The sequence below is a fragment of the Phasianus colchicus genome, chromosome 16 (genome assembly GCF_987193195.1).
Source record: "Phasianus colchicus chromosome 16, bPhaCol1.hap1.1, whole genome shotgun sequence".
Lineage (NCBI taxonomy): Eukaryota > Metazoa > Chordata > Aves > Galliformes > Phasianidae > Phasianus > Phasianus colchicus.
The window spans coordinates 13,765,121-13,780,096 of NC_143451.1; the positions used below are offsets into that span (position 1 = coordinate 13,765,121).

Here is a 14,976-nt window from a genome sequence, read left to right on the forward strand (position 1 = left end):
GTCACCTCCGGCCATTTGGTGTTAAAAATTAAAAACTTTGCCTTCTGGCACACCCCCACGTTACTGCTTCATTACTTTATCCATTCCTGGGTATGAGCGCTAATAAATAATCCCACTTCCATTCCTACTGTTGTTTAAGTGGTCATTAATTGTGGTTTATATGCTGTCTTTGTATATTTGTGTACGACAGCTTCTTCATGATTCCTTGATTAACCGTGATTGATTGCGTATTTTAAAATCAATTAAAAGTTTTGCCACTGCAAGGTAGAGTCTTTAGCAGTAATGCTCCAAGACGTTGCCATTTATAATGGAGCTACTGTATTGCTGGCTTTCATTAGTGTGGCACACAGTGATCTTTTTTGTCTGGATCTGTGCAAACGTGTATAAGTGAGCGTGCACACACTTGTGGGTTTTTTTGAGTGAGTTATAGCTGGAAAAGAGGGGGTGGTTTCTCTCAAGGTTCTGGACCACATAGGGTGGGTTGGTTTCATGGCCAGCCAGGTACCACCAACTCCCTTCCCTAAGAGCTCAGTGCAAGTCTTGAGTCCCACAATGCAAAATTTCTGTACTGGCTTGAAAGCACTGTGCCTTAGCCAGCTCCTCTTTACCAATTAGATAGCTGCCAGTCTGCTCAGCTAAATGGGGCCACCGAGAGTGGTGTGCATCCTTCTGAACTGCTGTTTCAGGGAGAGAGTCTGTGCCTTGTGGGGGTGCATAACTGTGCAGGTATATGGTTGTGGTAGTGATACAATGCTGATGTGATGGAGGAGGAGATGTGGCTGCTGCTCAGGCATCAGGGCATGTGCTGGAGCACAGATCTCTCTGCTTCGTAACACCAGTGCTGGTATTATATCAGTCCTCAGCTCGTCATACTGCTGCTGAGCTGGGAGAATGTGTCCAGCACCAGAGCAGGAGATGAGGTTAACACTGCTTTCTTCATGCTCTGTGCCTTCTCCTGTAAATCTCAATCCAGCACGCATGCCTCTGCCCAATGCATTGAATCAGGGGCGAGGACACCATGTAGATCTTGCACAGCTTCTTGGATGTGGGAAGAACCAAAATCTCTGGGGGGAAGTAGGGCCCTATTTACTGATTTCCCCTCTGCCCCTTTTTTCCCCCAGCATCCCAGCTGCACCCAGGAGTGCCAGTGAGGGGAAATCACCAATCTAGTTAACTGATGGGGGAAGTGCTCTGTGCAAGCCCTGGAATGGGATGGTTCTGTCGTATTAACTCTCCTCCTCGCGTTGATGTTAATGAAATAAAGAAATATGATGGTTCCAGACTTTTAAACTTCTTATAGCTCCATTTGCATAATGGCCACTGCTACCCTGAACAGGAACTGATCTGTCGAAAAATATTGTTCCAGCCCTCTATCATTCAGCTCAATGGAAGGCGCAGATTGGCCCACAGGGGCTGTTTTTTGCTGATGGAATGGAGTATGCCTCGCGCCGAACATAAAAAGCTAAAATTAGGACTCAATTCAATATTGTAAAAAAGAAATTGGTTAAAAGTTATAGATCAATAACTGTTAACGTGACTCTATTTTTCAGGCGGGTCATGTTTACTGCTGCTGGTGATGTGGGGATGGCTCCTTCCCACCTGCTGAAGACACTCTCCTGTCCCTTCGGAGCAGTCTGTTGTGGCTCAGCTGTCCTGAGCGGCCCTGTGAGCTTTGCTGCAAGCTCTGGAGTTTGTCATGAATGTTTGCTGCGCTGTGGAAGGCCGGGCTTGGCTGCACCCAGCTCCAGGACTCTTCTCCACCTTCCTGCGTGACGCTTGGCATCGAGCAGTGAGTGATGCTGGCAGCGTCCCTCTGAGATGGAGGACCATGCCTCACACCTCAGTGCCCCAGATTCCCAGACCTCAATGCCCTAGAGCAACTCTTCTTGATGCCCTTGATCACTGCCCTCTGCTCTTCCATGCCCTCTATCTCTGCTTCTTACTTACCTACATCTCAGCTCCTTGATTACCAACATCTTTGCTCCTCCATGCTCTGTGTCTCTGCTTCTCCTCATCCTGGCTCTCTGTTCCGTGATGATCTAGATCTCTGCTCTTTGATGCCCTAGATTTACACTTATCAGTGCCCTAGATCTCTGCCTGCTGCAAAGACTGCTCCTCTCCCAGCAGACGATTCCTGCACTACTTCCACCAATTTGAGAGTAACTGGATGCTTTCACCCCCTGGGTCTTGGTCTTGGTGTGTTTGTCCTGTCCGTTACAGCAAGGTAAGCATCTCTTCCCCCATTGTGTGTATTTAAACCAGGGTGCCCGCAAGCAAAAACTGTATCTCTCAGCAGCATTGTGTGTTTAGGGTGCATAGACCCAGATAACAGGGATGGGGAGCAGGGAGCTGGCTGAGCATTGTGAGCCAGTGTGATGATGGTCCTTCTGCCCCCAGTCACCTTGGGCTTGCCTCTGACAGCTCATTACAGCTAGTCTTTGATCACTTGCCTCTCCCCCTCTCTGTACTTGGAAATGCTGGAGAGCTTTCGTGACTGATATTATCAAAAAGGACGTTTTTATTTCCAAAATATACAGTGTAATTAGAACTGCAAAGGAAGAGAGCAGCCAGTCCATAAAAACACCCGCTCTGCGACAGTCTCTGTCCTGACCCTGTGGGAACTGGCAACAAAAGACTGCTGGGTTTGGGGGAGAACAGTTTCCCAATTAATGGGAGCACCCCTCAGGTCCCAGCCAAAAAGAGCTCTTCCACTGCATGGGAAGGCTTTGCTGTGGAAATGCTCTCACTCACAGCCGAACATGTTATGCTGGAAGCATGGATTGAATAACTTCAACCAGCAACACAGAGACCCTCACCTAACCCATCAGCATGGAAATATGCCTTCTGATGAAGTGATTGAAAGCCCCACTGCCACACACAGCATTGCTAGCATATTTTCAGCTTTGTAGTGCCCTCTCCCACAGGCAGCTCCATCCTATAGGGTGCTGCTGGCCATAGGCAGGGGCTGCCTCACAGAGACCCAGCTCCTGTCCTTCCATTCTCTACAGCTGCCCCAGGAAACAGCTGACTTCTTAAAAATTGATGGGGTTCATTTCCTGCCTCTGTGCACTTAAAGCATCAGCTCTGCCACTACCAGCAACGTCCACATTAATTACTATCATACTGCAAGTACCTTTGTGTGCGCTGCCTTGCCTGGAGAGTCTGTCCCAGCAGTGACCTGTGTTTTGCTCCCCTCAAGACCTTGCCCATGGCTGAGGTTTCCAGAGCTGCTACATGTGCAGCTACAAAGCTGGGATAGCCCCAGAGGAGGAGAGGAAGCAGGAAGGGTCTGCACACAGATCCTCTCTGATCCAGGCTCAGAGGTTCACCTGGTGCCTGGGATTTTCCTTCTCTCCTCCCTGTGTCCTATTGAGCAGCAACACCCCAAGACTGTGTGGAGTCCCCACACTGAGTGCCCTCAGCTCTGAGCCCCAGGGTGCAACCTTCAGCATTCCACCACCGAGTCCCTCCAAACAGAAATTTTCAGTTTCCAAGGAAAAAAAAAATCTGGTCATGGAAAAACACCCAGCTCACTCAAACAGAGTTGGGGCCAGGCCATGCTGCTATTCAGTGCCCTGTGGACTGCAGAAAATTATAAATTCTTTTCTTTTTTTTTTTTGCATAAAATTACAATTATCCAGTGTTTAACACAAGCATGTCTTAGACCGTGAAATGAGTTGCATGAGAGAGATAAAGCAAAAGAAAGTAAGAGGAAGCAGGAGCCAGCAACTGCAAAGATCATTGGAAAAGCCTGTTCAGCATGAACCAAAGGGCTCCAACCCAGGTATCGTGTAGAGCCTCATCAAGGCCTGACCAAGGGTGTCCTTTGAATACATGAACCTACCAAAATGAGGATCTGGAGGAGACTGACGAGCACTGGAGAACGCATCCAGAATACTTCATCACTGCCTTTTCCTATTCACCTAAGAATCCCAAAAGGCCTGCAGGCAATTGGTAACAGTTCCTCAGAAAAAGGTCTAGGAATTATAGCGGGTCATGAGCTGAACGTGGGCTATCAGTATTGCAACGAGTGGCACGGTGCCCTGGGAGATGTGTGCAGCAGCATGACCTATCCAGGCTCACCACATCATCTCTCTTGCTTGTTCAGTGCTGGTGAGGTCTACACTGGAGCAAATTCTGGTATCGGCAGCTCGTGTCAAAAGGGAGGCAGCAACACTGCAGTCAGCATGCAGGGAACAGTGAGAATGATCAGAGGTCTACAAGACATGACCTACAAAGAAAGATTGAAAGAACTGGGTTATTTAGCCTAAAAGAGATGATGGGAGAAGAGATGTGATAACAGTCTTCAAGTGCTTAAAAGGCTGCTGCCAAGGGGAAGAGAATAATCTGTTCTTTATGTCCATGGTGGACAGGACAAGAAATAATCGGCTTAAATTACAGCAAGAGAAATCAGGTTAGACACCGGGACAAAACCGGCGAGGCTGAAGTTGGGCAGAGAATGACAGCAGTGCTCTTGGAGGCGGAGGGGTTCTGTTGGGTTGGGATCGCTGTGGGGAGAGGCTGATGTGCTTCCACATCCCTGCAATGCCTCTGACACGAGGTTTGGTGGTGCTGCATTTCCCAGAGCAAGGTCATGCTGCAGCCATTGCTGCTGGGGGGATGAATCCCAGCCACTTTGTCTTGTGAGAACTTCCAAGACAGTAAAACGCGATTTTGTAGCAAACTGAGAGCACAAGTCAACATTTTCGGTTATTTTTCTTGCAGTGAAAAAATACTTGAAAATGGATTTTTTTTTTTCTCCCATCTATTTTGGCCATCCTATTGCAACACAAACAGAGCAGAGTGCCCCAGCCATGCCCCATGGGCAAGCCAAAATGACATAGTCCAAACGAAACCTGTGTGATAACATCCTTGCTGAAAACATCGGTGAACTCAATCTCTTCCCTTCCAAACAATTAGATGGAGTTGAAATACCATTTTCTGAGTGAGGAGATTGCCCTGAGATGTTTTCCAACTGGCTCAGAGGGTTCTTGCTACCTGAGAGGCAAAAAGAAAAGGAAAGGCACGTGCATGTCCAAGAGCAGCACTGCTTCTGCTGGCAGCGCGGTGCTGCTGAGTGCGCACCACTGGCCGAAGATTGAGAGATGCTGTGTTCTCAGGAGAGATGATTATTACCACTGGATTCCAAGAGCAATCTTTTATTTTAAAACCTGCCTCCTAATTCATTTTATATTTACCCATAAAATGTTGGCCAAGGTTTCTGAGAGCTGCGGTCTTTTGGAAAGGCCAAGTCTCCAGCCGAGCTGACTCAGCAGAAGCTCTCCTGATCGAAGCAGTGCCTGTGTGAGTTCATTCCACCCCTGGGCAGGGATGGAAACAGAGGAGCTGGGCTCTCCCTGGCTTTGTTTTCTGCAAGGAGCAAAGCTTGCTGCTGGCCTGCAGGGCTGGGAAGGGGACTGACAAAGTGCATAATTCTCCCTGCTTGTTTCCCTCCTGCTGTGCGTCCCAACTTTTGTTCACTTGCAGTTTAGTACATCTGAGATGAGAATCAAAAGAAAGAAGAAAAAAGAAGAAAGAAAAAAAAAAAAAAGATGAAATCCCTGTAAGTAATTAGTTTTCAGCCCTTCTGCCCAGCATCAAGGAAGGATGCAGAAAATACCCAGCTTATTAAAACATCCCCCTGCTTCCACCCAGGATGCTCTGGGACAGGCGTGCCTTGCCTAGGGACAGGTATCCCAGCTCCTTCCCATGCCACAGTGGGAGCACACTGGGACTTGGACTAATTCTAACATAGCCCCTGGTGCCAAGCCAGTTTCTGCCTTCCTTTTCCCATGTTGCTGATTGCCCTAGTTGTTCCCCTGGCTCCTGGGCGCAATGGTAATGCCTCCCCTATCCATATTTGTGAGGCAGTGGTGTCCTAAGCAGCTCATCCTTGGGAGATAAGGTCTCCTCTGCAGAGCCTGGTCTTCATCCTACTGCTATTGTGGGCCCTCCTCATCCAAGGGCGCTGGGAAGAGAAGAATTTGATACTGCAGACTGCAGTGGACTCCTATCCCAGGTGGACCAAACCTCCTTTGCTTCAAGGAAAAATTCATGTTAGGATGAAGGGAAAATCAGAAGGAAGCTGAAAGTTGCCCATTTCATACGTTGGAGAGGAGCTGCTTCTGATATCTCTTACGAGGCATTTGAGTGGTGGCCAGGCTATGAAATAAAGCCAAGGCCATTTGGATTGACAGCTCATTCCACACACAAGCAAAGCCCAGAAGACTATCCAGAGCTTCACAAAAACAATGGGCTAATAGATAAGTACATAACGAAAACCTAGTGAGAACACCAGTATCTCCTAAGTTCAGCTTCATTCAGAAAGCCAAGAATATGGAACTGAGTCAGTTTGTGTCCGATGGCCATAATGAACATGCCACAGGAGATGCCCGGAAGGAATAATACCATAAATTGGCAAGGTTGCAGCTGCATTCATCTGCGCAAACAAGAGCTGGTCATCCAGAATCCAGCAGTATCAAATAGTAGTACATCAGTTCCAATGTTATTATTTCTACCTTCAAGTATGGGTGGGAACGCTCAGAATCTGACGGCAGCCCCAACAGGTGTGTCAGTACTGTGAGAGCCAATGCTGGAAGGCCATCCAGGGGTATGAAGCAGAGTTAATTTATTCTAGCTGATGCTGAGGATCATCAGGGGATTCAAACCACCATCACCACTACCACCACCTAGTCCTCTGGAGAAGGCTGTATGTGTCTGGGACGTGCATCAGTAATGACCCATACTAGCTGGAGTCTGCAGCCACAAACCTGTGTTTTGAGCAGCCTACACCTGGCTCAGGAGTGGCTTGCATTGATTTGGGAGCTCTGGTCTCCTTTCTCGAGGGGCTTAAGGATGGGTGCAGGGTGAGGACCTTCTCCCCAGGTTGTTTGCAGGGGAATCAGGGTGATTGGAAGCCAGTGGGCCTCTGAGCATTGCACAGCGTTATTCATGTAGCAGCTAATGGAGCTTACTCAATCCATAAAGATTTTTAGTCAGGAGTTTGATGTTAATTATGGACCAAAACATTTAATAGCCCGTTACACTTCCACGAGGCATTTTTTTAATTAAAAAATGATATATTGCAGAAAAGGGGAAAAAAACAGAGGGGAATAATTGAAGATTGTTTTATTCTGGAATGACCCGAGGCAGGGAAGGCAACAAGGAGTCAGCGTGTCGGAAAACGTGATGGCAGTGGCATAGACCTGGCAGCATGGGAAGAGTGGAGCAAGGTGGGAGCAGCTGAACCTCTGGGAGAAGGGAGAAGGAGCCCTGGGGCAGGTGGGTGGGTGAACAATGAGGGGGTCTGTGCTCTGTGCTGAGCTGCCCGACCTCTTGAATCATTTGTCTGTGCTGCAGAAGACCTTGGTTCAAACCCTTCTTTCTGCATCTCTATCAGCTGTCTCTCAGGAAAAACAGCTAAACCCCCAGGGTGGAAATTAGCCTGGAATATGTCAGGGTTGAAGAAAATCTGACATGTCTCGCTCTGACGCTACTCCATTTTTCATTCAACGTTTAAAGATAGGTTGGAGCAGAGGCTGGCTTCGGATGCATTCAGATGGGCTGTGCAAAATGGAAGGGCTTCAGTAGAGCAAGCCAGCATGTCCCATGCCCACCCTGCCCCAAACGGTGCCCACTGGCTGATGAAGGTGAGCCTCCGTCTGGGAAGCTGCTATCCAGCTAACTCAAGAGGGGAGGAGAAGAAATGGGATGGAAGCGTGTCCTGGGGGTGCCCAGGAAAAGTTAGGATGGCTGCTGATCATTGGAAGGAGCCAGACTATGATCCCCACGCTTGCCCAAGTCCTCCCATGACTCCAGCATGGGAGCACTGTTGCTAGCTTCCCCCAACTCTACAATGGAAATAATATTATTCCCTCCTTACAAGGCTTTGAGATGCTCAGTTACTATGGTGATGGGGCCATAAAAGTACCAAAGATAGCAAGAACAATAATAATATCAGACATGGTAAGAGCCAAATAATTGCATTTAGGGCACGCACATAACACAGAAGTGAGAGCCACCTCCACGCACCACAGCGCTCGGGCTCTGAAGACAACTTGTTACACCAACAGGCTCACAGCCTATTTAAGAGCTAATTTCCAATCCCTGCGCCGTCCGCCCAAGGGCGAGGAGCAGCCACAGCTCTGTGCCCACTCCCAGCTCTCCCCTGCAGCAGCCACAAAGCAGGGAGCGGTGGGATGAGGGTCCCTTGCCAAGGCCAACATCAGCACACCAGCACTGTCACACCACGTCCCCGCAGATGTGCGGCCGCCACTTTGTTTGACCAGCTGAACGTTTCCCCCAGCACAATGCTGCTGGCGGTTTGGCTCCTTTTTCTCTGCTGCTTTGTCTCTTGCCTCGTTTTTTTTCTTTTCTTATTTTTTCTTTTGAAATGTATGGGGTTTTAATTGAAAAAAAAAAAAATGTATAGCATCTGTGGCTGCTTAATAACACCTGTGTGTGGCAAGGCAGCTTTTCAGCAGCTATTGTCACAGCGTTATCATCTGTGCAGTGCTGAGCTGCTGCTGCATGACCCCCTCAGAACTGCTCAAGCAGGAGCCATCCTCGGAGGGCACGTAATTAACAGGTGATGCAAAACAATATGCTGTTAAAAAAATATGAGCGACAAGCCTTCTAACTAGGGGGATGCTCAGGGATGCGCAGGCAATGAGTTTGCCATGCCTCTATGAGAGTGGTGCCTGCAGGCATCCGAGGGGCAGTGCATTTCAGCTTTTGTGTCAGCTCTGCATCTCAATCCTTGGTGGGCACCCACCTCCTTTGGACCTGAGAAGCTCAGGTGGGGCGCAAATCCATCTCCCCATTGGGTGAATGAATGAAGTCCTGTTCCCAGATGGTGGAGCGGTTTGGCCAGGGAATAGAAGAGCAGCACAGCAAACGTCTCCATGTCCAGCCCCGTGTGATGCAACTCTGCAGAGCCCCATGTAACCCTGGGCATTTATGCAGAACCCTCCGGGCACTTCCCCTCAGCTCAGCCAATGCATCCAGGCTTTGAATTTCCCTCATCTCTCAGAATACATTAAAAAAATCAATGTAATTACACAGCAAACATTAATTATGATCAAAAATGCAGCTGAGAGGGATTGATCTGGAGGAGCTCGCTAGGCTGTAGCTAGCCACAGAACTGCCAAAAAATCAGCTCAACGAGGCTGAGGCCACGGGGATGTCTGAACAGCAAGGCGTCCTCGGAGACACCTGGATTGTGGTTTCTGCCCCTGGTTTCTCTTATGGCAGGCACAGGGATGGGTGAGCTCCATGGGGATGGAGCAGCTTCCTGGTCACCACAGCCACATCAGTGAGGTGAGTGGTGCAGAGCCTTCTCAGATGTTGCCATAAAGCATATGGACAACTCTGCCTGGCAATTTGCTCAACAGTAAAGCTATCTTCGTCTCCAACTTCTTCCCTTAGACCCCAGTAGGTTCTTGGAGCTCTCCAGGGATGAGGCTCCCCTGCACCCTGCGCTGTCTTTTGGCCATCCTGATTCTTAAGAAGCTTTTCCTGAGCGTCTCACTCAACTTGGCTGCACTTCAAGCCTATTACAGCTTGTCCAACCAGCCACCGATTGATCACCATCATCTTTACAACTGCCCTTTCCATTCTGGATGAATGTTACACACTGTCTCGCTCTCAGTCTCTGTCCTGGAGCACAAACCCAGCTCCTTCAGTCCATCTTCCCGGAGCATGTTTTTCCAAACACTCGGAACTCTCTCAATTTGTCTGAATTTCTCTGAAAGTTGTGATGTCCAAACCTGGAGATATGTATCTCCTGCTGTTGCCTTACCAGCACTGAATAGAGCCAAATAAATTACCTTGCTGTCTTCCATCTGAAGCTATTAATACATCTCCAGGCAAGATGTGCCTTTTCTTTCCTTTCCTAAAGCACCAGGTTATTGTCTGCTGCTCAGTTTGAGGGCTACTCTGCTGCCTGAGCCTTGGCTGCTCTCCTGCTGGCATACCAGTTCTTCCCCATCTTACATCTGCGATTTTGATATCGCCTTCCTAAGTGAAGCACTTTGCACTTGACTTTATTGAATTTCAGTGTATTGATTTCAAGCCATTTCTTCAATTTATCAAAATCATTTTGCTCTGAGGAATCTTGCAGCAGCTTGTCTTGCATCTGCTCTGTTGACAAAAGGTCTTTAGTCCTCAAGGCTATCAAGCCAAGACTGCATAGTAGTCCTTAAAATAGCCAGAAAGTACCATTTGAGAGGCATGGGGACAACAGAAAATAGAGGTTTTAGGCTGGTTTGCACAGAAATGGCCACACAGGGTGCAGAAACAGCAGGAGGAGATGGGGTGAAGCACTGCGAGCACTGTGGGAACACTATGGGTCCTGGGGTGAGAGCAGGGCTGCGAGATGCTGGGACCCTGCTGCTGGCCTGGGGACAGCCCTGGATGGAGTGGGGGTGGTGGGGTTTAATGGCTCCCCTTTCTTTTCAGGCCTGTGTGTGATGAGCTGCCCCATTGCCCCCTTGGGGCTTGCATGGGGACATCCTGCAGCACCAGATGTTAATGGCACTGCGTGGGGACAGCAAAACCTGGACTAAGAGAATGGAGTCCATCAGCCAGGTGAGAGGTTTTTGTTATTGCTCCATTCTATAAGGCAGGGGAAGGCACCTGGAAGCAGATGCTTGTCCTTTGGAGGAGGGAGCAGCTCTTGGCCCTTCTGCTTGGGCACACTGCAGGACCCCAAGGTTTTGGGGATACACCCACACCCAGCACCCATCCTGTGTTCTTCCCTCTGCTTCTCCCACCTTCCCCTGCAGCCTCCTCCTGCCCAGCATGGCAGGCTGCTGCTCAGACAACCATTACCCAGGTAGCAGGAGGAATTTCCTAGAAAACGGTACAGAAAAGCACCTCCTGCAGAGCTGCCTCCTAATAAGTCCCTGTTCTTCCACAGGCGGAAGGCGAAGCGGCCGAGCTTCAGCTGCACACACAGCAGGAGGGATGGGGAACGCGCCGGGAGCGAGATGCAAACAGACCCAGGGAGGGGGAAAGCAGAGGCGTCGTGGAAGGGCTGGAAGACAAAATGGTTTCCTTGGGAAAAGGCTGGCAAGCCTCAGCTGGAAAGGGACAGCAAGGGAGAGATGAGAGAGCTGCTCCGGGTTGTGGAGAGAAGAGGAGCATGGTTTGGGTAAAGCTGAGCTCACCCTGGCCCTTGACATGGTAATGATGCAGACACAGACGTGTGATAAGCCCTGCTCTGCACACACTTTAAAATCTAAGTAGCTTATGAATAAGTAATAATCCCTATTCCCAGTGCCATAATCTATATTTAATTAAGAAAATAACTAAATGGCGGGAGTAAAAGGGGCTGTGTGGGGAAACGGTGGCAGAGGCACTATGAGATAAGCTCTGGTGGGAACAGGGACAAAAGGCAAACGCAGCATGGTCATGGTGGCATGGTGGGGCTGCTGGGCTGGGCACAGGGTGACCTGCAGGAGGAGGTCTGCCCCAGCGACTGCCAGGGTCAGCACTGAGCTGAATGCTGGGCAGCTGCATTGTTGGTGTGCTGTGTGTCTTTGTGTTCCCTCCGGCTCGATGCTGGTGCTGATGGTGGGCTGCATGGAAAGTGATGTTCCAGCGTGCCCAAGCACTGTTTGACAGCACCCAAATCACAGCCTTTGATACTGTTACAACATGCTGCTTAGTGCCTGTGATAAAGCATTCTTGGCAGGATGCTCCAAATGTCTTGCACTGACACAGGAAAGCAAGCCCTGCCAGAATAACCCGTGCTGAGATGGGAAGAGAGCATTCTAGGTGATGCCAAGGGCAGCTCTGATCAACCTCCACTTTGGACAAGAGCAGAGTGTGGTGCCAAAGGTACCTCCATCCAGGGACTCTGCAGGGCCCTTTCACCACCAAACAAAGCTCTTCATAGCTAAAGCCCCACACCTTTCCCACCCAGCATGTTGCACCAAGGCTGCAAGGTGTGGCTGCAGCCTTGCTCACTTAGCTGTGCTTCTTATTTCCCTAGTGGGGATCTGCAGTCACCTCCGCTCCTTTTGGTTGTCAATAGTGAAACTGAGTGCACACCTTCAGGGCTCGGTCAAAGAAAAAAAAAAAAAAAAACAATCTCAATCCACATGCTATACTTTATAAATAGGCCATCTGGTTTTTAAATTGAAAAACAACAATAATCACTGCTGAGAGCCCGCTGAACGAAAGCAGCCTTATTGCCACTGGGACAGATTCATTCTCACCAACAGAAACAGACATATTTTTCAAGCTGCTCTTGAGCTCCTGAAGTTGCTAACGTCCCGCTGCATCACAGTGACTGCAATCAGGTTTTAGCTGCATTCCTCTCCTCTAAGTGCTGTTTTGGGGGCAGGGTGGTGGGGGGTCTGGAGAAAGCAGTTCTTAGCTGGGTGGTGGGGAGCAGGGGTGGGATGGGCTGTGCTGCAGTGGGCATAGCAGCCAGGGAAGCTTAGCTTTCTGCTACTGTTAAGAGGAGAGAAGCATAACTTCCAGAGAGGAGGTCTGTCAAGGGTTCTGAGCAGGAAGAGACATGGAAGGAGCCACATACCACAGTCTGGAGATCTTTGCTTCCTCTCTTCCCAGCGCAGTGAGCTGACTGGGAGCTCAGTGCTGGCCCAAACCCAGCCTGCCCCCAACAGCACCCAGAGCCAGGCATGCAGCCAAGCAGGTGGGGAACAGGAGTGCTGTTGTTTTATCTGGGTTTGGGTCCTTGAATCAGAAGGCTGGACACCATTAGCCATTGCTGATCCAGAGCCAGTGTCTGAACGCATGCGGCAGTGGCTCACATTGCTGGATCCCTGCCTGGGTGCTGCTTCAGGCATGGCTGCCAGCAGGCTCGTGCCATTGGCCTGCTCATATCACAGTCAGAACAAGTGATGTGGGACTGATGGGATGCCACCGTCCTGGGCACGCCATGGCACAGGAGGTGGGGCTGAGAGGGTCTTCTCTGTGCCAGAGTCTGAATGCTGCCTTTGGGCAGGAAGTGAGGACCTGTAACATTGACCTAGCAAATGATGTTGGCTGCTCCGTGCTGGAAGATGTCGTTCTGAGCACAGCACATGGGTTCAAATGTTATGGAGAGATAAGAAAGGTGCAGACTTGGAGGTGGAGGAGAAAGGAAAGGAACAAAAACAATTTAATAATGAATATATTATGTAGACATGTCATGCCTCTTGCCTGCTGGCATGGATTAATATCCATAAATCAAAGAGGAAGGGACTGTTTTAAATGCTGGAGATGGAGGCTGGTCCTCAGAAAATTGCTAGAGGGGCATTAATAAGGAGAGACATCTGGGAACGGCTCCAGGTGCATTGGCTGCATGCAGGGGAAATTCTGCAGAACCACTGTCAGCTGGAATGTATTCCTGTGCTGTGGGGACCCTGGGCCCCCATGTGCAGGCTGGAGGAGCCACGACTGAGGCAGGGCTTTCTATCAGCCTCATCTCTGCTGGGCATGCAGTCACCATCTCCCATTCACCACAGTGACTGGGCCCCCAAGGATGGGAGCTGCACCTCTCCCACTGAGCCCCAGGTAAGGGCAGTCCCTGAGCACTGCCCCATAGGGCTGTGCTGAGATGGCACTGTGCAACCTCCCCCATCCCTGGGCAGGATTTGTGCTGGGTGGGGGCTCCTTTCCTCACCACATCACTCGCTAAAGCAGGGATAGAGCACTGGGATTGCATTAATCTCATTTTGTGTGCGTTTTCACAACCCTGATCTGCAGCCAAGGGGAAGGGGCTGGGAGAATTTTGCATTGCGGGGGAACCAGCCAGGGAGGAGCAGCTCCAGGAGAGAGCATCCACTGTCACACACACATGCAGAGACAAGTGAGAAAGCTGGCTGTTAGCAAGGGATGCTACAAAGCATGTGTTCGTGGTATGAGCAGATTATAGGGGAAAGGCAGAAGGCAGGAAGGCTGCAGGAGAAAAATGCTGAGCAAATGGCCCACACTGCAGCACCACTGCTGATTTTCGTGGGGTCTCTTTGAGCTGCAAAAAGGAGAAAAGAAGGATGGAGAAGGCTGAGCATTTGGAAATAGCTCGATGAGCAGCCCCAGGTCCAAACAGTGGAATGAGAGGAGTGGATGTGGGATGGGAACCTCAAGCGAGGGATCCCTGGGGCTGCTGCACGCAAACCCACGTGTGACAAGGGCACAAGCAGGCTCAGCGCTCAGAGTGGGGAATTGCTGTCTGACTGCGTCTCTCCCTGATTTCATTGTGTTTTGTTTAATTGAATTGCACACACGCATGCACACAAAGCCCTGGTGCGTGGTGTGAACTCTGCAAGGAAATGAGCAGCAAGTTGAGGAGGAGGGAGCGAAGCAGGCGGGTGGAAAGGGGCAAAAGGAGAGACCTGCAGGGAGGGCAGTGAGCTGGGGTGGGGGGCACAGCTCCGACCTTGGGGCCCTTCTGTCAGCTCCCACTACAGCCTGGGCTGCTCTCTGGACACAGGACCCTGACCCAGGAGGAGGCAGCACTGCCTCACTTCCATTGCTGTATATCCACAGTGTTAGATGCATGTCCAGCCTGGGCTTCAAGCAAAGCCAAGGGCAGTGCTACTCTGTGATGCTCTGCAGTGCCAGGGGAGTGTGAGGTTAAAGGACGTGAGCATCCTGCCCAGGCTTGCTGTGACAGGCCTCGCATGTGCTTAGTCACATCCAGCTATGAAAACACTCTTGAAACCAAGACATTGATTCAAAGGAGCAGCAGCATTGCAAATACATCTGCCTGTGAGAAGGAGAACTTCAAAAGGGCTGACAGTCACTGAGCCCAGCAGTAACCTTTGGCTAATTAGCTGTCTTGATTTCCTTGCAGTTTATTTTTACACTTCTCGTGCTCTGAAATGCATTTACTGTAATGTCAGAAAGGTCATGGTAAATAAAAAGCTTCCTAGCAATAACTATATCCGCCCCACTGGGCTTTGGCGACTGATAACTTTTGGGACAGGCAGCTTGGCAGTGCTTTGCTGAGGGTTTTGTCTT

At 49.9% G+C, this 14,976-nt stretch overlaps 2 protein-coding genes across 7 annotated transcripts in view; one reads left to right on the forward strand and one right to left on the reverse strand.

Moving 5' to 3' along the window:
- ELFN1 (extracellular leucine rich repeat and fibronectin type III domain containing 1) overlaps positions 1 to 14,976 on the reverse strand; it is an 87,133-nt gene that overhangs the window by 16,218 nt on the left and 55,939 nt on the right. The gene's annotated exons all lie outside the window — the stretch shown is intronic.
- The window catches only part of LOC116237467 (uncharacterized), a 31,855-nt gene that overhangs the window by 8,514 nt on the left and 8,365 nt on the right, over positions 1 to 14,976 (forward strand). For 2 of the 3 annotated variants that reach the window (XR_016471775.1, XR_016471774.1), the window contains exons 4-8: positions 1,551 to 1,789; positions 2,128 to 7,232; positions 7,526 to 7,649; positions 10,459 to 10,587; positions 10,919 to 11,184. Coding sequence is in view for 1 of the 3 variants with exons in the window: in XM_090151799.1 (XP_090007925.1) it covers positions 10,525 to 10,587; positions 10,919 to 11,184 (329 nt within the window). In the remaining 2 variants the exon portion in view is untranslated. Of the gene's footprint in view, positions 1 to 1,550; positions 1,790 to 2,127; positions 7,282 to 7,521; positions 7,650 to 10,458; positions 10,588 to 10,918; positions 11,185 to 14,976 lie in introns of all 3 variants that reach the window. The other variant, XM_090151799.1, reaches the window with a different exon arrangement.